At 38.8% G+C, this 24,657-nt stretch overlaps 1 protein-coding gene across 1 annotated transcript in view; it reads right to left on the bottom strand.

Annotated features, from left to right (window-relative positions):
• SOHLH2 (spermatogenesis and oogenesis specific basic helix-loop-helix 2) overlaps positions 1-24,657 on the bottom strand; it is a 40,705-nt gene that overhangs the window by 4,255 nt on the left and 11,793 nt on the right. Inside the window, exons 3-9 of the mRNA XM_082675551.1 lie at positions 19,474-19,535; positions 19,289-19,393; positions 17,643-17,742; positions 15,700-15,810; positions 3,883-4,030; positions 3,607-3,698; positions 2,500-2,621 (exon numbers count right to left, since the gene is read on the bottom strand). Coding sequence (XP_082531677.1) covers positions 2,500-2,621; positions 3,607-3,698; positions 3,883-4,030; positions 15,700-15,810; positions 17,643-17,742; positions 19,289-19,393; positions 19,474-19,535 — 740 coding nt within the window. The remainder of the gene's footprint in view (positions 1-2,499; positions 2,622-3,606; positions 3,699-3,882; positions 4,031-15,699; positions 15,811-17,642; positions 17,743-19,288; positions 19,394-19,473; positions 19,536-24,657) is intronic.

Genomic DNA, 24,657 nt, shown 5'->3' with positions numbered 1-24,657 from the left:
GAATAGTGAAAATGCAGAAGTACTGTGTGTATAAGAAGTAACACTGACAGGCATACACCTGTGGCCTGACCCCTATCTGATTTAATCTGGGCTGACTGAATCATTCTTTGTGACATTCAGCCATAGCTACTTTAAGTAGATTAACCATGGCTCATGGCTACTTTTTTTTCTATTCTCCTTCCCTCTCCCCTAAGTCAGGAAAAAAGTCTAAATTGACGAATAAATACCCTGAGGTTGATTACATGAACAAGGAGGGCAATGTCCTATTTGGAGACCCTTTCTCTTTTGACTTTAGACACCATCCCCCGTAACCTCGTTTGTTCCCGTTGTTTCCACAATGTCCCCATAATGTGCATGGTACCTCGACGACAGCACTTAAAATAACACACGAATCATATTTTGCTTTATGACCCTGTCTGCTGCTCATTTGCGAGCTCCCTAAGAACAAGAACTGCACCATGTCTGTCCTCGTGTCCCCATCTTTGAGGCAGAAACATTTAAGCTGAAACTAAGCGATGACTGGGGGTGAGCCAGGCAGAGCGTGGGAAAGGGCATTCCCAGCACAGGGAGGTGCTGACATGAGGCAGTGGAATCCCTTCGAGGAAACCAGTAGAAAGGTGACCTCAGACTCAGGCAGGGGGAGGAGATGGTAGGGCCTCTGGTCATCAGCACCTAACACGCAGGTTACATGCTCCATAACCTACTGGCTTCTCAGTGAAGAATAACCTTTGGGAATATGTATGAGAAGTCACAAGCTGGCAGCTGTGTGCTTTTACTCTGGCTCTGCTTTTTTTCCATCTTCTTATTTGTACAAGCACATGGGCATGCCTGGACTTTATAATACAAATAACAAAAATGCCTCCCAGTGGGTAAACATTGAATATTCACAATGGAATATTCATATAATGAATGTTTCTTGATCACCTACTGTGAGCTGGTCATTGTTCTAGGTACTACAGATACAGCAATGAACAAAAGAGGCAAAAAAATCCCTGTCCTTGTGGAGTTGATATTCTAGTGGCAGAAGACAGGCAAGAAAAAAATAGGCAAGAAAAGAATATTAGAAGGAGAACAGTGCTATGAAGACAAATACAGCAGAGGGAGTGGATAAGGAGTCCCACGTATTATGTGATGCTGGGAACGAGTGTGCAGTTTTAATTGGGTGGTTGAGAAAGACTCACTGAGAAGGTGACAATTAAGCAAAGACACAAAGGAGGTAAATCAATTAATAGGTTAAATGCTCAGTACAGGCAGACCTTGTTTTATTGCACTTTGCAGCCACTCTGTTCTTTTACAAATTGAAGGTGTGTGGCAACCCTACATCAAGTGAGTCTATTGGTGCCGTTTTTCCAACAGCATTTGCTCCCTTTATGTCTCTGTGTCACATGTTGCTAATTCCCACAATATCTTAAACCTTTTCATTATTAGCATATTTGTTACAGTGATCTGTGATCTTTTTTTTTTTTGATTTCAGGTTGTAAGGAAATCGCTTTATTATTTCGGTTGTTTCAGGATTTTCAAAGGTATGCTTCAACCTTCCTAGGTGTGATGTGAATCCATGTTCCTTATTAAAAATACGTTTAATATTTTTATACAGGCATATCTCATTTTACTGTGCTTTGCTTTATTGTACTTCCATTGTGTTTTGAAGAGTTGTTTTTTTTTTTTTTTTAAACAAACTGAAGGTTTGTGGCAACCTTGCATTGTCAGATGATGGTTAGAATTTTTTTTTAATCTTTATTGGAGTAGAATTGCTTTACAATGGTGTGTTAGTCTCTGCTTTATAACAAAGTGAATCAGCCACACATATACACATGTTCCCATATCTCTTCCCTCTTGCGTCTCCCTCCCTCCCACCCTCCCCATCCCACCCCTCCAGGCAGTCACAAAGCACCAGCTGGTGATCAGTGATCTTTGATGTTAAACTACTACTTGCTGGAGGCTCAGACGATGGCTAGCATTTTAAAGCAATGACATATTTTAAAATTAAGGCATGTACATTAATATTTCAGACATATGTATTACATACTTAATAGACTACGATAGTGTGTAAACATAACTTTTATATGCACTGAGAAACCAAAACACGTGTGACCCTATTGCGATATTCGCTTTATTGCAGTGGTCTGGAACAGGACTCACGGTATTTCTGAGGTCTGCCTGCACACTGTTAGCACTGAATTAATATGAATACTTCCCTCCCTTTAGATTCTATTCAGAAATACACATAGTCATCAGTGTGCTCATCATCTATCATTAAGATGAGATTTCTGGTAATGAGAGTCAATTTTCAGCCCACTTTCTGAGGTACGATTATTTAAATGCCAGTGGCCAGCCGTGTCTTTCAAGCAGACAGCACCAAAGGACTCAGGGTGTAATCTTCCAGCTACGCTCCATCCCCTGGTTGCGGCAGTGCCTGCACAGAAGGCCCAGGGTGAGCAGGACACACACGCGCGCCCATGCACACTACGGCTGCACAGGGCGGTGGGCGGAGCTCACCTCTCACAGCTTCATCCAAGGGAGCCCCGGAGGCAGGAACAGAGTACACGTTCAAGCGTTTATTAGCCAGGAATCTGATCCCTCTCACAGGTGAATAAGTGCTTGTCAACACACTGTTTTCTCTTAAAAAAACAAAACATTCTTTAGGCATTTCTCAAGGAAGATGATATGAACATTGCTGAGTTGAACTGCTCTTCTTACATTCAATTTCTAAAAAGCACAGACAGAGCCTATGCTCTGGATTAAATATAAGAACAAACTGTAGAAGAGGATTCATGATGGTTCTTTAGGATATGGAGGAATGGTTTACTTCTCCTTTAGAGTTTTTCTTGGTGTACACATTCTAATCAATTTAAACAAGGAAGCATTCATCTGGCACGTCACCTATTATACTAGAAATGTCTTTAAGGACTTCCAACTGAAAATGGGGCTGGACTGCCCTGGTGACAGAAGAATGCTAGAATCTGTCGCATCCTGACTGCATTGTCAATCACCACAGGCACTACTCGTAAAGCCCCATTTTAAGAAACAACAAAAGAAGAAAGAGTGAGTCAAATGATGAAAGCATCATGGGCCTGAGAATATTACATATTTTATCACTGTAATTAAATGATACACATCAGCAATGGGAAAAGTTTACTGATTCTATTTTTTTTAATAGACCTTTATTGGAATATAATTGCTTCACAATACCGTGTTAGTTTCTGTTGCATAACAAAGCGAATCAGCCATGTGCATACACATGTCCCTATATCCCCTCCCTCTTGAGCCTCCCTCCCACCCTCCCTATCCCACCCCTCTAGGTCATCACAAAGCACCAAGCTGATCTCCCTGTGCTATGCGACTGCTTCCCACCAGCCAACTATTTTACATTCGGTAGTGTATATAAGTCGATGCTACTCTCACTTAGCCCCAGCTTCGCCCTCCCAGCCCACGTCATCAAGTCCATTCTCTATGTCTACCTCTTTATTCCTGCCCTGCAGCTAGGTTCATCAGTACCATTTAGTTCTCATTATGGGTGGGTTCAGTGCCTGTCTCATTTCTAGCATTAGTACCAGAGAAAAATAACAAGGCGACCTCAGATTCACAAGATTCAGATGATCATACCTTTGTGCCATAATCGTGCCTGGGGTGGATAGCTGGATGGGCGTTTGTCGTTTCTTACAAAACCTCCTATTGATCTGAAGTACTTCAGTAATCTAAGAAATGAAGAGAGAAAGAGATTGAGATCTACTTAGATAGCTATAGCTATAGATTTTTTTCGTATACACACACACACACACACACACACACATTTCTAACTATAAAAAATAAAAGAAATAAAACTGTAGCATTAAAGCACTGTCTGCGAGAATAAATTTCAAGGGCTTGAGAGTTGACTACCTGGCCCATGATGGCTGGAGGGATTTTCTCCCGGACATACTTCATGTAGTCAACTGTTGCCTCGAGAATCGAAGCTGTGTCATTCTTTCTCTCCTTCACATACGGCAACAGGGTACGCAGCTGCTCACAGCAATACTTGATTCGCTCTCTGAGCAGAGAAATGTAATAAATAAGGAATGATTAGCCTGTTTTCTTCCTTGTGCATAAGGACAACCAATCCCTCCTCTGGGTTTGTTTATAAAGGAACCGGCCCCTGCCTTTCTAGTCTCCGTTTTAGAGGAGGGCCATGTCCCCACAAGCCAGCAGTCTCCACAGCCCCTGGAATCACAGCTTTCTGGGGCACGGCTCACACTGCTGCCGAGTACAGTGTCTGTGCTGATGGCAGCCCAGCTCACTCTTCCCCGTGAGTGTGCAGGATGCCCAGACACTGAGGACACCAGAGAATACCCCTGCTGCCTATGGAAACCTACAGGCACGCATCCCTCAGAGGAGAGGATCACACACCATACACATGAATCCTTTTGTGATTCACACTAGAAGCCTGGAAGGCAAAGAAAGAGTCCTCAGAATATTCATGTCACTCTGACCTGGACCACATTTCCAACAATACACAATTAGCAACTTAGAATACATGGGCTTCACCTGTGTTCTGAGCCAAAGGAAAATCAGAAGCCTGCTTCCTTTACATGAGGTAGGTAGATGGACAGAACAAATAAACCAATATGCAAATGAGAACGTCATCCAGGCTCATATCAGAAAGAAACTAACCTAAGTCTTTCACAGTTCTGAAGGGAAATACATAGGAAATGTAACTCTAAATTGATCTCAGCCTTTGTGACCTTCAGTTATCCGTGTGTTCAGTTAATAAGCATTCTTAAGCACGTTTTGCGCTGAATACTGCCTTGACATGTACGGGATCAAAGGGTGGCTCTGCCCATTACTGGCTGGGACCTTTGGCAACTTACTAAACCTCTCTGAACCTTAGAATGACAAAAATAAATGGATTTTTAAAAATCCACTTTGTCACATAGCCAGTGAATAACTCAAATATTCCAGATCAGTGGGTGGTATTTTAATTGGGCTTTGAGGAGCTTTGGGGGTTCTGTGGAGATGTCTCAGGCATCACTCTGTAAAAGGGATAGAAAAGTCAACAATTTGACATGTGTATGATGGGCTCTGAAACTTCATATACCCTTCCACATGGTACTTTCACTTACAAGGATCTCAAACACAGAACAAACTTCCTGTAAAATGACATCCATTAGTCTATCAGTAAAACAGGAAAAACAATTTAAACACACAAAATGAGTGGATGCTTAAGTAAGCTCAGCAGAATATTATCTGGCAGTGGAAATATGTTATAAAGCTTACTGGGGGGGCTTCCCTGGTGGCGCAGTGGTTGAGAGTCCGCCTGCCGATGCAGGGGACACGGGTCCATGCCCCAGTCGGGGAAGATCCCACATGCTGCGGAGCGGCTGGGCCCGTGAGCCATTGCCGCTGAGCCTGCGCGTCCGGAGCCTGTGCTCCGCAGCGGGAGACACCACAACGGTGAGAGGCCCGCGTACAGAAAAAAAAAAAAAGCTTACTGGGGAAAAAATAGTATATTTCTATAGGAGACAAGTATAAGATACAGGACAGCATATAAAATATGATCATAGCCATTAAAGAAAAAATAAGGCAAAAAAAAAGACAAAGCAAAAGCGTCAAGTAATCATTATTTCTGGATAGTTGGGCTATAGAAAATATTATTTCTTCCTTTAATTTTCTATATTTTCCAAATATCTTTGTGGGGCATATATCACTTTTATAATGAAAGATCACATTAAACATTTTTCCAACATTCATTAGGAAAATGTTCAAACATACAGGAAGGTTGACAGAATTAAGATTTCTTAATTCTTAAAAGTTGAAAGAATTAAGAATTTGTACAGGGAACACTTATATACCCACTGCCTAGAGTCTATCGTGAACACTTACTGTCTATGCTTTGTCATGTATGAATCATCCCACTGGCCATATACATCAACCTATTTTATTGCACTGAAGCATTTCAAAGTAAGTTGTAGACTTCAGTACACTAAACCCCTAAACGTATAGCTACAGTTCGAATTATTTTATTTTTGGGTAAAAGTTACATAAAATAAAATGCACCAATCTTAAGGGTACTATTCTATGAGTTTTGACAAACGTACAAAACTATGTGACACAAACTACCTAATCAACATTCTCATAACCCCAGAAAGTTCCTTATGTTCCTTCTTGGTCAGTCTCATCCCCCATAAGAGGCAACCACATTTCTGATACTTTTCTATCTCACATTACTCTTGTCTCTCCTTAAACTACGTATAAATCAAATCTCACAGCACATGTCCTTTTATGTAAGGTTTCTTTCACTTGCATAATGTTTTTGAGATTTATCCATGGGGCTGCTTTGTTCCTTTTTATTGAGGAACAGTATTCCGTAGTATAAATACGCCACAGCTTATTTATCCATTCTCTTATCGATCAGCACTTCGGCTGTTTCTTATTTTTATCATTATGAATAAAACTGCAAGATCTTCTGTACATCTTTTTGTGAACGTATGTTTTTATTTCTCTTAGGTAAATGTCTAGGAATTGAATTGAAGGGTTATTTTACAAATTTAGAAGAAACTAGCAGAACTTTCCCCCAAACAGTACCAATTTACCCTCCCACTATCCATGTATGAGAATTCCTGTTGTTCCACATCTTGGATAGCATTTAATACTGTCAGTTTTAATTTTTAAATATTGGCCTTTCAGAGGTATGTGTGGTAGTATCTCATGCTTTAATTTGCATTTCCATGACAACAAAGTACGTTAAGCATTTTTTCTGCTGCTTATTGGGCTTGTGTATTGCCTTCCTTTGTGAAGTGTCTATCTGAATACTTTACCTCCATTTTAATTGGACTGTAGGTCTATTATTGAACTTTAAGAGTTCTTTGTATATCCTAATATCAGTATTTTGTCAATATATTTGTTTTGCAAATATCTTCTCCCAGTCTGTAGTTTGCCTATTTATTTTCTTAGTGGTGTCTTATGAGAGAAAAAGCTGTAAATTTTGAAGAGTCTAATTCATCTACTCTTACTGTTATAGTTATTGCTTTCTGTGTCATAAGGAACAGCTGCCTACCCTCAGCTAGCGAAAACATTCTCCTAGGCTTTTTTCTAGAACTGTAGTGCTCAGTACAGTAGCCATAAGCCACATGAGTCTATTTAAATATGAATTAAAAATTAAACACAAATTTGAATTCATTTCCTAAGTCACAATACCCACATTTCAAATACTCAATAATATGACTAGCAGCTACCTTACTGGAGAGCAGATATAGGCCATTTCTAACACTGCAGAAAGTTCTACTGAACAGTCCTATTCTAGAAGCTTTATAGTTTTAGCTTTATATGATAGCCCTCTCTATACTTCATGTTGAATTAATTTTTATATGGTATGAGGAAGGGGTCAAGTTTCATTGTTTTTTCATATGGATATCCTGTTGTTCCAGCACCATTTATAGAAAAGACTTTTGTTTCCCAAGTTGTTTGCCCTGGTGATTTGCTGAAAATCAAGTGACCATAATGTGTGGGCTATTGTGTTTTATTATCTACTGGTCAACTTTCATGTTAGTAAAATCCTGATTAATGTAGCTGTATGCTAAGTCTTGAAGTCAGATAGCTTAAGTGCTCCAACTTTGTTGTACTCTTCCAGGATTGCTTTATTCTAAGTCCTTTTATATTCACAGTCCTTTCCACACAGTTTTGAATTAGACTGTCAACTTTTACCCAAAAAAGTCTATTTGAATTATTGTTTAGATTTAAATAAAGTTATATTTCAATTTAGCGAGAGCTGACATCTTTTTTCTTTTCTTTCAGTAAATTTATTTATTTTTTGGCTGCATTGGGCCTTTGCTGCACACACGCTTTCTCTAGTTGCAGCGAACAGGGGCTACTCTTTGTTGCCATGCACGTGCTTCTCATTGTGGTGGCTTCTCTTGTTGTGGAGCACGGGCTCTAGGCATGCGGGCTCAGTAGTTGTGGCTCGCGGGCTCTACAGCACAGGCTCAGTAGTTGTGGCACAGTGGCTTAGTTGCTCCACGGCATGCAGGATCTCCCCGGACCGGGAATCAAACCTGTCCCATGCATTGGCAGGCAGATTCTTAACCACTGCGCCACCAGGGAACTCCCAAGAACTGACATCTTAACAATATAAATCTTTTAATTCATAATTATGTATAATGCATGATTTAGTTTTTCTTTAGTTTATCACTGCAATATTTTGAGTGACCACTGTACAGATATTATGTCTTTTATATATTTTTGTTCCTAAGTATTCTAAGGCTTTTTAACTCTATTTTCAATATAATTATTATTTTTCATTTTCCAATTGTTCACTGCTAATATAGAAAAATACAATGATTTTTGTACACTGACCTTATATCCTATGACCTTGCTATATTCATCTTTTGGTTCTAGTAGTTATTTTGTAGGATCTTAGGACTTTATACATAAACAATCATGCCATCTATAAATGAGAGAGTTTTGTTTCTTTCTTTCTAAAAATAGGCAACCTTACTTTGTTCCAGATCTTTTTAAGGAACAAATGGTCAAAATCTCATCATTAAGTACAATGTTAGCTATAGGTTTTTCATAGATGCCCTTTAACAGATTCAGGAAATTCTCTTCCATATCTATTTTGCTGGAAGATTGTTTTTTTGTCTTTTAATCTTATGTTGTCAAATAAGTTTTCAGAATCTGTTAATCTATTGTTTTCTCCTTCATTGTGTTCAATGTGGTGAATTATATCGATTGATTTTTGAATGTTACATCAGCCTTGCTTTTCTAGGATAAACCCAGTGTGGTCACGACACATTATATCTTTATCTATTACTTCATTCAATTTGTTAAAATTATGTTAAGTATTTTTATGTCTCTGTTCATGAGAGATACTGGTCTGTAATTTTCTTTTTTTATAATATCTTTATCAGGTTTAGGGTTATGCTGGCATCATGAAATGGGTTAGGAATTGTTCTCCCTCCATTTTCTGTAAAATTTAAGACTGGTTATTACCTCTTCTTTAGATTTTTAACAGAATTCATCAGTAAAACCATCTGAGTTTGGCGTTTTCTCTTTGGTACTTTTTTGTTTTCTAGTAAGTTCAATTTCTTTAATATAGAGGGCTATTCAGATCTTCTGCTTCATCTAGTATCAGTTTTGGTAAATTGTGTTTTTCAAAAATTTGTCCATTTCACCTAAGTTGTTGAACTTATTGGCATAAAATTAGTTAAAATATACCCTTTTATATTATATGTTTATTGGATATGTAGAGGTAATTCCTCTTTCATTCATGATATTGGTAAAATGTTTTGTCTCTCTCCTCACCTGCCCGCCCCCCTCCCCTTTCTGTTTACTTTGGATTTACTTCATTTTACTTTTTCTAGCCCCTTAAAATGGACCCTTAGGTCACTGATTTTTAGATCTTTTGCCTTTTCTAATATAAGCATTTAAAGCCCTAGTGTTGGGACTTCCCTGGCAATCCAGTGGCTAAGACTTCGACTTCCAAAGCAGGGGGTGCGGGTTTAATCCCTGGTCGGGGAACTAAGACCCCACATGCCTTGCAGCCGAAAAACCAAACGTAAGACAGAAGCAATATTGTAACAAAATCAATAAAGACTTTAAAAAAATAAAGCCAAAATGTTTGCCATAAGCTTTGCTTTAACTGCATCTCACAAATTTTGAAATATTCTATTATCATAATCATTCAATTTGCAATATTTTCTAATTTTTCTTGTGATTATTTTCTTTTACCCATGGATTATTTAGGAGTGTGTTCTTAAATTTCCAGATACTTGAGGTTTTTCTTTATATCAAATTCTTATTGGCTTCTAATTTAACTTAATTGTAGTCAAGGAACATACTCCTTGTGAATTCAACTTTTTTAAATGCACTGAAATGTACTATACCCCCCAGCATACAGTTTATCTAAGTGAATGTACCATACGCCTTTGAAAAGAATGGGTATTCCGCTGCCATGCTGGGTATGGTGTTTTACATACATCTACCAGATCAAGCTGGTTAACAGGGCTCACACCTTCTGTATCTGACTGATTTTTGGTGTCCAGCTGTTGTATGAATTGCTGAGAGAGGGATGTGAAATCTCCAACAATGCTTGTCAATATGACCCTTTAATTTTGTGAATTTTTCCTTCAAATACAATATCTGTCCCTTTAATTTTGTGAATTTTTGCTTCAAATACATAATCACTTGCTACTTGTGATTATTACATCATTCTGTTAAGTTGAACATTTTAAATACCAAAAGTATGCATTTATCTGACAGACCTGGAATGATTATGTCTGCTGCTAAGGTTTTCACTACAGGTGCAAAAGCAAAGTGTTCTTGTACTTTCTGTCTGATTGTGGCAGTCAAGATGAATGGAAGAGTACAGGAGAAAAACATGGTAATACAGAGAAAAACATAGAGAATTTTTGCAACTCATAAATAACTTTGTAAACAGTGAAGAGCCTGTTTTACTCCCCCCCCAAGAAAACCCCTAAAATTTGAGTTAAAACAACCAACAGTTACAGATATTTTAATCTGATATTGTCATCTAATTTTAGACTAAAAGAAGACACAGTTTGTTAATCCCAAACTCCTAAGTTATCTCTCCCCCTCTCCACTATCCCCTTTGGTAACCATAAGTTTGTTTTCTAAGCCTGTGAGTCTATTTCTGATTTGTAAATAAGTTCATTTGTATCATTATTTTAGATTCCACATATAAGTAATAACATATCTGTCTTTATCTGATTTACTTCACTTAATATGATAATCTCTAGGACCATCCATGTTGCCGCAAATGGCATTATTTCACTTTTTATAGCTGAGTAATATTCCACCATACACACACACACACACACACACACACACACACACACACCCCACATCTTCTTTATCCATTCACCTGTTGATGGAAATTTAGGTTGCTTGCATGTCTTGGCTATTGTATATAGTGCCGCAATGAACACTGGGGTGCATGTATATTTTCAAAGTAGAGTTTTCTCCAGATATATGCCCAGGAATGGGACTGCTGGAACCTCCACACTGTTCTCCATAGTGGCTGCACCAACTTACATTCCCACCAACAGTGTAAGAGGGTTTCTTTTTTCTCCACGCCCTCTCCAGCATTTATTGTTTGTAGACTTTTTAATGATGGCCACTCTGACTGGTGTGAGGTGATACCTCATGGTAGTTTTGATCTGCATTTCTCTAATGATTAGGGATGTTGAGCATCTTTTCATGTGCCCGCTGGCCATCTGTTATGTCTTCTCTGGAGAAATGTCTATTTAGATCTTCTGTCCATTTTTTGATTGGGTTGTTTGTTTTTTTGATATTAAGCTGTATGAGCTGTTTGTATATTTTGGAAACTAACCCCTTGTCAGTAGCATCATTTGCAAATATTTTCTCTCAGTCCATAGGTGGTCTATTCATTTTGTATATGGTTTCCTTTGCTGTGCAAAAGCTTTTAAGTTTAATTAGGTCCCATTTGTTTATTTTTGTTTTTATTTTCCTTACTCTAGGAGACGGATCCCAAAAAACTAATGCTGTGATTTATGCCAAAGAGTGTTCTGCCTATGTTCTCCTCTAGGAGTTTTGTAGTATCCAGTCTTATATTTAGGCCTTTAAACCATTTTGAGTTTATTTTTGTATATGGTGTTAGAGAACCTTTGTGAAGGATGTTAATGTTGGCTCAAAAAAGTAGGATACCCAGCTCAGGGGCCCCACAGGGTCCTGCTGTTTTCTTTTTCCTTTGTGTATGGAAGCAGCAATAGGCAACAACAGGCAAAAATGTGTTTTGTTTTTGTCATCTACCACAGAAGCCAGCTTGGTTATGACCCAGTCCAAATAAATCAGGGAAAGAACCAGCTAAAAGTGATTCTAAGAGGCTGAATGGCATTTAAAGCCAAAGGTCTTGGTCCAAACTGTGTCCTTGGTCTCTCCTCTGTACAATGTGTCTCAGGCAATCAAGAACTCACAGAGAGAGGTCTCTTGGCCACATATGACTTAAGACCCTCTGAGAACTTCCTATTCTACCTTCCTTAAATTTCTAACACTTGAAAAGTCTTTCCAGCCCTGGAAAAGCCTTCATTTGTGAGAAACTGCAGCAAAACTCACTTTCACTTCAAGTGAGTGACATCCTGAAAATGATTAAACCGCCACCATTTTGGACTCACAGATACACAAACAAAATGAAGGTATCGCACTGCAAAGTATACACCTTACCAAGATAAAGACATATTTATATATTTAAAACATGCGTAATGAAAGGGATTTCATCAAGAATATTAGTATTAGCCAATTTTTATTAATCTGTTGTAATAAAAAAAACAGATGGTAGAGTTGTTTAAAAAAGAAATTCCCAAATGCAAGTATTCAAAACCATCAGCTGGGATCATTATTTCCTCAACATTAGCAAATATCATGTTACCTATGCTGCTTAAAAACAAAAAAGAGCAAAACAAAGCAAAAAAGACAAAACCATAAGTAAAGCAGCTGACTGGGAGGAGGAGGAGAAAAAGGAAGAGAAATAGACTAGAAGCATCTATTTTAAGATTCACAGCCATAATCAGAAGAGTTAAGAAGAGGAAATGGCATAAAGTAATTAGGGACGGATTGTTACTTTCTGGTATCTCCCAAGCAAATCTCTAAGTGGAGGGGTCAGTTCCTGGTTACAGCTTTTCTTTCTGGGAAACAAAGATTTCTAGCCCTTTAAATAATGCAACAGGGGCGGACACCCCCCAAAGCATCTTTGTAGTCCTCTAGACTAGTGGTTCTCAGATTTTAGTTTTCATCAACCACTAAAATTAAAAAAGAAAAACAACACAGAACTTTGGGGGACCAATAAAGGATTGCCAACATTCGATTCAGACATGAAAAATAATGAAAGAAAGGTACCATCTCCCAATAACATTTTGTTGCAAACCATTTACTAATATCACCATGATTTTAACATCAAATAAAGTATGGAAAACACAATCTTAGAATATGCTATATAAAATATAGCTTTAAAAATACTCATTGCACTGTATTTTTCTCATTTCACTGCAGATTAGTGAACTCTATAGGATAGCCTGGCCAGCAGGCCCTATGTCTCCTCTTGGCTAAAGCAGCAGACATGTGAGTGAAGGCCTTTTGGACCAGACTAGCCCATCTACCAGCCCATCTCATCAAGCCCAAAACCACACCATTTTCCCACTAATCTTCAGCAGACGATGGAGCACATTCGGCAGAAATGATCAACTTCCTCCTCCTTTCTGGCCCCATCAAAAGACTCATCTTTTCCCTCTTGCGTCATACGTGTATAGGTGTGGCTGATTCACTTTGTTATACAGCAGAAACTAACACACCATCGTAAAGCAATTATACTCCAATAAAGATGTTAAAAAAAAAAAAAAAAAGAAAGAAAGTCCAGGCCAGGCACCAGCTGGGAGAACACAAACACTCTAGAAGGGGACGGCTGGGGAAGGCAGAGAACACAGGGCACGAAAAAAACAAACAAAAAGACTCATCTTTATCCACACTTAGCTTTAACTCCTTCTCTCCATTTTCAGTGGAAGAGGTGTTCTTCCACCTGGTTCTACATTCCAAAGCCTTCTGCCTCTTCAGGGATGTAAATCCATTGCCAGTGCCCCTCATTGCCTGAAGGGAACTAAAATTCTTTGACATTCCTCCCACTGAGAGGTGGGGTCTATATACCCTTCCCTTAGGCCTGGGTAGGCTCTGTGACTGCTCTGACCAAGAGCACATGGTAGAAGTGGCACTGGGCCAGTTTCTGGTCCCAGGCCGTGTGAGAGCGCAGCTTCCTCTTCCTGCCCCCTGGAACACTCTCTCTAGGAGCCCTGGGCTGCCATGGAAGAAGTCTGACAACCCTGAGACTAGCAGGCTGGGGAGCCCCGGCTGCGTTCAGCCTTCCAGCCATCCCTGCAAAGGCCCCAGACCCTCCTGACTGGACCATCCTCCAGCTGAAGGCTACCAAGTAACCCCAGTTAATGTCACATAGGCAGAAGAATTGCCCAGCTGAGTCCTGCTCAAACTGCTAACCCATAAAACCACGTATCAAGCCAATCAACTTCAGTCTCATTTTTTAAGCAGCCACAGATGACCAAAACATGAGTATCTTTAAGACCTCTGTCTCTCTTGCAGCTGTCTTCTTTTGGAAGATAAATATGAACATATTCAAGTCTGGCCCAGCCTTATCAAAATTTCTCATTCTCCCCTAAATTCCCTTTTATAGACCACACACCTTCCTTTCCTCCTTCCTTAAATCTGCATATTCCCACCTTTCATTCTCCATCTTTCTGCAACGGCACTTGTTCCCTAACCATGCCAAGGGAATTATTTTTGCCAAGGTCAGTGACATTTAGGTTTTGCTAAACACAGTCAACTGTCAGTTCTTCCCTTACTTAATCTCTGTGTCATGCGATATTGCTGAACACACACTCCTTTAGGAAACTCTCTCCTCCCCTGTTCTCCTCAATACCACTCCCTCCCGGTCTTCTTCTTATCTTCCTAGAAACTCTTTTTCCCCTGATCTCTTCTCGGCTGCCTGGACCTTAAATATTGAGGTTTTCCCCAAGGGCCTCTTCCCCACTTGTCTCTTCCCTACGTGCTTTTCAAAGTCATTATATCCATCCTGCATCCACCGCTTCAAATAGATGCTGTATCCTGAGAGCTCTCAAATCCCTGTTTCTAGCCTGGATCTTCTCTAGAACCTAAGGGCCAATTCCTTACTGGGAAGCTCCATATAAACGCAGCAAGAGCAAAACTCACCTCCCACCCCCAGCCTGCATTCCACTGTACTTCCCGGTCAGTCGGTGGCTCCACCATCAACTTGGAAGTTACACCTGACTTCTCCTTCAGCCACGTTCACGCTGATTCTACCTATTTCACATACTTAGAACTGGCTTACTTCTCACTATCCCATTTCTAACACCATAGTTCAGGATTTCATCACTTCTTATTACAGACTCCCCTGGCCTCCAGATTCAATTCACTCCCTAACATCCTGCTCAAGCGTTCATTCTAAGGTACAGATCTTATCATATCATACCTTTGCTAAAATCCTTTAGTGCAGGATGAACAGGTCAGGATGAAATTCAAATTCCTTAACAGGACATACCCAGCCCTTACCGACTACCTCTCATCTCTTGCCCCTTGCCACTTGCACCCTTATGGCCAACTCTATGAAAACACCTGCAGTTCCACAAATTCACTGTACTTTCTTACACTGCCGGCCTCTGTACCTGCTACTCCTGCCATTTGAAACATCCTTCACTGATTTCTAAACCAAACTAAACCAATTTTTGTTTAAAGCTCAATTTAGCTATCGTCGTCTCAAGAAAGTCTTCCTGCCTCCTCATTCTGTCTTAGGTAACTTTCCTAGTGTCCTACCATGTGTTCTTTTCTATCATGATGTTCATTAAAACATAATTTCCTATTTAAGAGCCTATTTAGAAGTCTGTCTAAGCACTAGACTAAGACCTCCTTGAAGGCAACAATTTATTTTTCACCTCAGTTCTCGAATCATATTCTGGCATATTAGACACTCACAGCTACTTGCTGAATGACTAAATGAATGAATGAGTGAGTAGCATGTATTGCAGGGACCAGTTCCAGACCTTCCCCAGCTGCCAGATTTACTAGTTTCGCACCGACTTTTGACAATATTATAAAAAGTTATGAAATTCATGGAAGCAATTTTTTCCTACAAAGGAACGATGCTAAAAAAGGGGCTGTAACAAAATTCACCTTCTCAGCTTTTCCTTGCTTGAGTGAAGAACAGAAATCTTTTTGTTTTTCTCGAAATTTGACAACGGATCCTTTAATTCAAACCCAATGTCATTTCTTAGAGATTCAGAGCTAGAAACAAGAGAAAATCATACCATATAAAGAGGAAAATTGTCAGGCAATAGTAAACAATAAGCACCAATACACTAATCAAAGGATGCTTCTCTAAGTCCCTAGCTTTATACAAAGGTGCAGTAAATATCAAACCATTTTACCCTATGTATTTGGTACAGAATAGTTTATTTCAAAATTTCAAAAGAATTTATTGTTAAGGTCATCATAAATTCAATGACTGATCATTATTCTAAAATATACTGATAGGGCTTCCCTGGTGGCGCAGTGGTTGAGAGTCTGCCTGCTGATGCAGGGGACACGGGTTCATGCCCCAGTCCAGGAAGATCCCACATGCCCCGGAGCGGCTGGGCCCGTGAGCCACGGCCACTGAGCCTGCGCGTCCGGAGCCTGTGCTCCGCAATGGGAGAGGCCACAACAGTGAGAGGCCCACGTACCGCAAAAATAAATAAATAAATAAATAAATAAATAAATAAATAAATAAATAAATAAATAAAATATACTGATAAAGAATAACAGATACAAGCAGGACTAAAATATTCTAACCTCACTGAGTATGAGTATTCCAAATTACATGACTGTATCTAAAGGTACATTACAGGAAAAGCACGAGGGATTAGAGGGCCAAGATACACTACTGCAGCTTGATCAGCAACCGGCAGGTTACCTCCATGTAAAAAAATTGTCATTTAATGGACATTTTCTGGCTTGACCATTTTTCTAGAACTTCTCCAGGCATTTTCATTGATTTGATTAAAAAAAAAATTCCCTAAAAAACTTACAAACTAATATTATCTCCTTTATCACAAGGGATATAACTTGATTTGAAAATTGACTTTTAGTTATAGTAGTAGGATTCTGAGGAAGAGCAAAGATACAAGATGAGTAGGGCTCAAAAATAAGTTGTAAGTAATACAAGAAAATCACAAGGCCTTCCAAAACCCTTCCCAACCCCATATCCCAGAAAAAGTTTAATACGGTAAATTTCTTTGAGGTTGAAATGCTAAATAAGATAAAGAAAGCTGTTGCTATCTCTGTACTACTTAAGTAAGTGCATCTTTGGTTTAACCATGCTTATTGGTTGCCAAGTCTCTTCCCTGTTCAAAATAAGTTGACGGTCACATTCTACAAATTCTGGAAGTGACTAACTCAAAATTCTCACCATCATCATCCATGTTCTCAACACTTGTGTCCATTCTTTATAGCCCTATGCTCTATTTAAAATCTCCTTGGAAATCAGCTTCAAGTGAAACAAAGAAATTCACTAAAATAGAATTTTTATAAGCATACAGTGTTAGAATTGAAAGCGTTTGAATGACCCCCAGTTCAATGCAGGTTTAAATGCTAGTTCTAATATCTCAAAGAGACAGAGACAAAGAGACCATCTTTAAGGGTTATTTTCAGTAATTGGTGGGGTAGGTTCATGAGTTCAAAAATGACATTAGGGAGAAGCTTATTGGCAGATGGATAACAGCTTAGGATTCCATTGTTTTAAAAGTCTGAAACATCACTGCTTTTATTTAACCCAGTCTCTACTTTAACATGCCCAGTGATGGGTAACTTACTACCTTACAATTCAACCTGCTCCCCTGTGGTTATGAAGTGCTTCCTTATATTTAGTTGGATACTTCTGTAATGTGTCCCCACAGTGCCAGCTCAGGATTCTGAAATGTAGTACAGGTTGCATCCCTCTTCCACAAAGTAGCTACTTTCTTTTGCATCACCCCCAGCACTTGAGCTGCTGTTGCACAATCAATAAGCCCTCCAGAAATGTTTTTTAATGAAATGTACACAGTAAAAATTGCTACTACGAAAAAGTGAAAAAAACTAACCGAGCAAATAGATCAGCAGAAAAATATCTCAGGTGTTCACTGCAGGACTTCTGCAGGGGCAATTCAGGTTCTTCAGGCTTCACAGAAATTTCATTCTTAACTGCAAGTTTTAAAAGAGGAACCATTTCAATTATAAAGTCACTGGTGGGGATGATGTTAATCACGCATATAAACCCTAATCAAAAATAGCTGTCATGTTTCACTCAATACATTTTATAAAGCAGCATTTTTTAAATAAAAAGCAATTTTTATAGATTTCAATCTGTGAAGCATGGAACTACCCAGGTGAGAAAGCAAAATTAAAACACTACATACAAGTTACTCCACAGCATCCTCTTTCAACCAGATTCTACTAACTTTGTGATAGGTGTGCTTAAAAATGCATTCAACCGAGTTTACTTATTATTTACAGGTAAACGTCAGAGTCAGAAAATGCGTATGAGTCTTCAGTAAGTAGCTGCATTGTCAAAGCATCTGATGGTTGTGTTGTTTTTTGGTGTGGGGTTTTTTGGGTTTTTTTTGCTTTTTGTTGTTGCTGTTGTTTTTGTTTGTTTGTTTTGCAGCTGCTCATCCTAAGAGCAGAGCTGAGATGACTGGATGAGACATGGTTAGGACCAATAAGAAGGGTGCTAGACAGGTGGTGATGAGCAGCTGCTCTATTTCCACTGAGAACCAAAATGAGAAGAGGCTGCAAAAGGACTCTGGTCCCAGACAGTTACACATTTCATTTCCAGGAAGAACTCTGACACCTGCAGGGGATGGGAGCCATTGGAATGTTACAAAACAGACTCACTCATGTTGCCTAGATACTGAAGAAGGACATTAAAAAAAAAAGGAGGGGTGCACTGATCTTGTATCTTCTGGAGTATGAGCTTATCCATGATAATCCTGAAAGCGTCTTTCAGGTCCATTTTAAGAAAAATACCTTAATTTTAAAAGATTTCCTACTAGTAACCTGGGTCTAGAAAAATCATAAGTAGTCACTGACAAACAATGATTCCAGTAGAATTTAATTTCAGAAATTGGAGTCTGTCCTTTTACAAGGCAAATTAAAGCAATTTAATTATCTTAAGTGTTTAGATGCTGGCAATACACATAATACAATACAGGTGAAGAGTTTAGAAATGTGAGGTCTCATTGAAGCACTGACACTAATTATCTGTGTCTAAAAATCTAAAATAGAAAGGATAACCACTCTGTTAACTTAAAGAAGTGAAATAATTTATATGCAAGTGTTTTGCAAAGCACAAAAACTCAAGGTTAATGGCTCTGGCTTTTAGACAATCATAGAGCACAAAGCATGAATAATTCCATTCAAGTGACTAAGAAGTTAGGCTACCAAAAAAAAAAACCCCAAAACCAAAAAAAACCTGTGCTTAACCAAAACACTGCATTTGTCCCTTGTGCACATTTTAAACCTTTGAGGACAAGCTTTTTCTTCACAGGTATAGAACGTATGTTTCCCTTTATTTTATTCACACTTGTTTTCTTCACACTATGTTTAATAAGGATTACATGTATATAGCATACAGTTAATCCTTAACAAATAAAAGGCATAAGTGGAAAACCAACATAAAAATGTATAAATACAACTTTTGTAGAATCTTAGAATTTTTCTAACCCTTGGAAACCTGCTTTTCACTCACCAGTATTTGAGAGACATGTTTTCCAGTATTTTATCACAACACTCATTTTTTCCATTGTCAGTGGTTCAGATAAAGTAATATCAGCTCCTTGACCTGAAAGACAACCTAAGAATCTTTGTATTAAATATTGACCTCATGATTTCTATTTGGGGAAAAAGCAGATAATATATCCAACAGGCACATACCTTTGAAGTTCTCAGGGATTATAAAAACAAAGAGCAAATGTGTATTTTTTTTCTTGCCAGATCTGAAAGGGAAAAAAAAAGTTTAAAATGAAGCAAAATCATCGTTCAAAAAATTGGGATTCAAACATTTAGCTCATTAGGAACGAACTACAGTACAGTGACTTTCTTTATTTCATTAGAATTTAAAATGGTGGCATTAATATGGAAGTTTAGTGACAGTACCATCTCAAATCAGTGAGGGAAAAGATGGACTTTTTTTTTTTTTTTTTTTTACAGTTCATAAAAGAAGAGATTGTGTTTTTATTTCTTGCAGTTGCACGAAGAGGCTTCTGAAGTGTGTGGCTGGGGTGGACAGTACAATTACAGATTATTTGAAAAATACGAGGGAGGGGAACATTCTCCCGAAACTGACGCTTGCTCTGTTTGAAGCTTTATTTATAATAGATGCTTTAGCTTCTCTATTTCCTTTTAATGGGTAAGAAAATCCAAAACTTGAGTCTTCAGTCAAACATACCCCTGGCTTCTCTGAGCAGGAGTGCAGTCTGTTAATAAGAACAGTCTTTTTATGGTTCATTTCTATGGCAACCACAAATGCCTGGCTCTCCACAACTGGGGAAGGGGTAAGTGAGAGAATAAGTGACTTTTTAAAAATAAACTTTAATTTTAGAATAATTTTGTATCTACAGGAAAAATATGAACATAGTGGAGTTCCCATGTATCCCAAACACAATTTCCCATACTGCTAACATCTTACATTAGTTTGGAATACTTCCAAATATTCCAAATTAATGAGTCAATATTGATACATTATTATTAAGTTCATTCTTTATTCTGATTTCCTTAGTTTTCCTTAATGTACTTTATTTTTCTATGCCAGGATCCAATCCAGGATCCTACATTACATTCAGTCATTATATCTCCCTTAGGCTACTCTACATTGTGACACTTTTGCTGACTTTGTTTCTGATGATCTTGACAGTTTTGAGAATACTGCTCAGGTATTAGGTAGAATGTAAGACGGATCACTTTTGTTCTTGGCTTTAAATGATCCAAAATCTTATCCAGATTCTTGATCTAACCACCAGTTTCAAGAAATTTAAGGAAAAGAGGAATATTTTTTTTTAAATGCTATGGGGATGAAATCAGAATGTGGGAAATTTTATAAAACAAATGACCAGGGCTTCCCTGGTGGCACAGTGGTTAAGAATCCACCTGCCAATGAAGGGGACATGGGTTCGAGCCCTGGTCTGGGAAGATCCCACATGCCACGGAGCAAACAAGCCCGTGCACCACAACTACTGAGCCTGCGCTCTAGAGCCCGCGAGCCACAACTACTGAGCCCACATGCCACAACTACTGAAGCCCTCACGCCTAGAGCCCGTGCTCTGCAGCATGAGAAGCCACTGCAATGAGAAGCCCGCGCACTGCAACGAAGAATAGCCCCCGCTCGCCGCAACTAGAGAAAGCCCGTGCGCAGCAACGAAGACCCAATACAGACATAAATAAATAAATAAATTTATTTAAAATATATATATAACTCAGAATATTTACTAAATTAATTATGTCAAACAAGTATCAATAGGATATTACTAAAATGGGACAAATCACCCAATTGAGCTCTATTCAGGCTTGTGTTCTATGAATTCTGAAAGAGAATTTGGGGTAAAAGAGAAGAGAGGAAAGAACACAATTTCTATGAGGAAATGAGAAGCTCAGGCAGAAGTACTGCCGTCAAAATAGGCACAAGTAGGAGGGAGGATGGGATCCGACAGGCAGACTCAAGTGGCAGTAAGGAAGGCCCCTTAGCACACGGTGGGGTGTGGACCGTGGAAGTGCGTAGGAGAGAATGACGCCTGTGTGTCAGTGTCCACAGTGTGAACCTTTCCCATTTATTTTGTAAGGGATGAAAAAGCGTGGGGTATAACAGGGGTATGAATAATGGGATGAGGTGGGAGAGACAAACAGACTGAATATAGATAGAAACATACTGGGTAGTTCAGTCCAGCTTTTGAAATAAAAAATACTTTGTGGACTCACAAAAACAAGTTATCGTAAGTTAAAATATTCTAGAATTATAGAATTTTTTAAAAAACAGATTATTTGCTTTTGGAAATAATCCTGCGTCTATTTTTTTTAAAAATTGATCTTACTGACAGGGAAATAGGTTAGATTTGGATATATGGATTTTTATACCCCGATGACTTTCAAATTTCAAGCTTCACATCAGACAGAGTTGGAATTCCTGGACTTTTGTCATTAGCACAGAATCGATTACCAACCCAAACACTTCCTCTGTCAGTGAAGCCCTAATTGTGCAGGAACCCCAGCAATCAATAGAGTTCCCAGAATCCAACACTCTGGTCCAGAGCTCAGCTTCTCATCCACATTCTGTACAAATTAATAAGCTAACAGAGTTTCCAGTTTCCAGGATCACCAAAAAAGGTCCTCTTTCCAATGAATGAATGTTCCTTAAAACTAAGCAACACCAAAACACAACAAAAATCTCCTTTCTCCACCCCAACTAATACCACTTCTTTCATATACCAAAACTAAATTGCAGGTTCTGAGGCCTTAGAAACACCTTCTCAATTGAGGTCTCCAGAGTTTTAAAAATCTGCAGTTTGCTGGGGGGCAATTTATTTATCCTCCTGTTTCACGGCATACACTGTTTAAATGACATGATGGATCCTGAGACTACGCTCATACGAGATTGGATATTGATGTTCTAGTGTCCACTCCTAGCCTATGCCCAGTGGTCTCTGGAACTGGAGGCCGCCATAAGCTCAAACTGCAGCAGTGGCCATTCCCAGCCTTGTCTCCACCCCTAAGTCTGGTAGCTGGAAAAAAAAATCATATAAAAGTGTTTTGAACTGAATTGTACACTCTGATGATCAAAGAACCTCAGGAAAGATCTGGCTGGCCGCTGAAATCTGTCATCTAATAGGAGGACCAAAATGTTCTTATAAGTCCCTATGAAGCCGGGGGAAACCTCTAAAGGTACTTCCTTTATAGGCACAGGGACGTCAAAGGACAAAAGCCAGTGTCATTTTTGGGTTGCATCCTTCTTGAGTACGGTTATCCATCATGCAACCTTGGGCCCAAAGCAGCCAAATTAACTTGGTGTGGTCTATTTGGGACTTGTAACAAATAATATCCTTTATTAATTACTTAATGAATTAAAACAACCATTTTCAGTGAGAAAATTAAGAGTTTTACTGTAAATATGAAAACACTGAGTTCACTTGCTACTAACAGGGCACCTGTGATAAAATGCAGTGAAGTTCTGAGTTGATTCTGGTCAATAGTGAAGGTTGGTGTGCCCCATCCCCACTATGCTTTTTGTCAGGAGAGTTTCTGCTGTGACCCTTCTAAGTCAGGTTCACCACATGACATGATGCTAGAAACAATAAACATCTAGAATGGCCCTCAGTTCCTATTTATAGAATAATGTTTTTAGTAAAACTACTTAGATGTTTTGTTGTTATAGTGTTTATGTCAAGTATTCAGGTAATGCAAACTGGCTGATCAGACTTACTGAGTAGCACTGTCAAGTCAAGGATGTTCTGGAATTGGGGACATAGCAGGACAACTTGTTAGACCCTTGTGGCTCACAAGATTGGATTTTCTTGGTGACGCAATAAGTTAACTGATCAGACAAGCGAATCGACATGGGAAAAAATAAAATCAGATTCAAACTTGATTTGCCGACTGAGCAGACGGAACCACATTCTGCGTTCCTTTCCTATCGCTGCACTGCTCTGAGCTCACGAGAATTACAGGGTTTGAGGAACTGCAGACACAGTTCATGGACCAGAAAATCACAATGGCAAACAGGATCCATACACTGTGGATGAGCTTGAAACATACTCTAATGTTCTGTATTAGCCTTTGTAAGGTAGTGCCAGGATGCATCTGAATTACCAAGTATCTACACTTTGAATGTGGTTCAGTTTTGAGAACTGACCTGAAAGAAGGGTCAAATACTCCTGAAATTCTGGAACCAAGCACATGAATCCTGAGACGATCTTAAAATATTTTACCACTGGGTGGTGTCTGAGTTCATCTGGCTCAATAAAAATGTGTTCATGAAATGAAATCAAATTAGGGAGTACTACCAGCAATGTCAACCAATAATTGAGATGTGCCGTAATTCTTGAGGATGTCAGGCTATAAGGTACCATTATTTTTACAAATGATTAAAACTGATTAATGATTAGCTCCAAGCTAAAACCACAGTTCTTCTATAAGAATAAATTTTAAAATCTTTTTAAGGAGCCTGCTTGCATTTTATCCTAAAAGAAGCTTAGTATGATAGCTGACACACTATACTTCATTCTTAGTTTCAATAAAAATCCGTATGTCTTACAGATATACATAGATTTGTGATCATGTGCTCTGATACTGAAAATCAACGTGGACCACTTTTATTCTACAGTGAGTTCTTCACTCACTGGCAGGGCATAAAAAGGAACCAGAGAGGAGTAAGGTAAATACTTGTATATTTTCCTGAACCTATCCAGATTTTGAGATATAACAAAACAACAAAGCTCTAAGGGGGAAAAAAATCTAAAATACAGCATTAAAAAGCTAAGCCAAAACTCTTCATATTGGCTTAGTCATTAAATATTAGCCCAAACTCAAAAGATAGAGTGCTGTAGGAAAGATAAAGGTTTAAATGCCTTATAAATAGGGCAAGATGTTCATGAGACTCATCATCCTAAGAAAAACTATAGCCTCAAAATATAAATATGCTCCATAAGGGTTTAAATAATTCGTAAGTCATCAACTCATAACAACTCTGAGGGCAAGAAAGGGAATTTCAGAGACATTTCTAGCCTCTAAGTCCAGTATCAGGAAAGGCAAAGCTTCCACAAAGAAAGCTCTGTCCCTTTTTCAGAGAGAAACGCAAAAGCTAGAACTCATGGTCTGCCCTAGAACAGCATGGTCGCCCACCCACACCTAGAGCAAAGTACTGAATACCTGCTATTAGTCAAGACGTATACCGGATACGTATAATGAGACCAAAAAAGAAAACCAGGTGTATTCCACGAATTATTCTCTTTTTCTTTTCAAAGCAATGCTTTTACAGCAAAACAACAGAATTACCATATGCCTGTCTGTACATTTATTTCCTTCATCTATCTTCTTCTCTCTGCTAACACATCTTAAGCTATGTTATTCAGA

The sequence above is a fragment of the Grampus griseus genome, assembly GCF_964374135.1.
Source record: "Grampus griseus genome assembly, chromosome: 18".
NCBI classification, from domain to species: Eukaryota; Metazoa; Chordata; class Mammalia; order Artiodactyla; family Delphinidae; genus Grampus; species Grampus griseus.
Note: the sequence above shows the minus strand (reverse complement) of the source record. Positions and strands in the feature narration are given on the sequence as shown.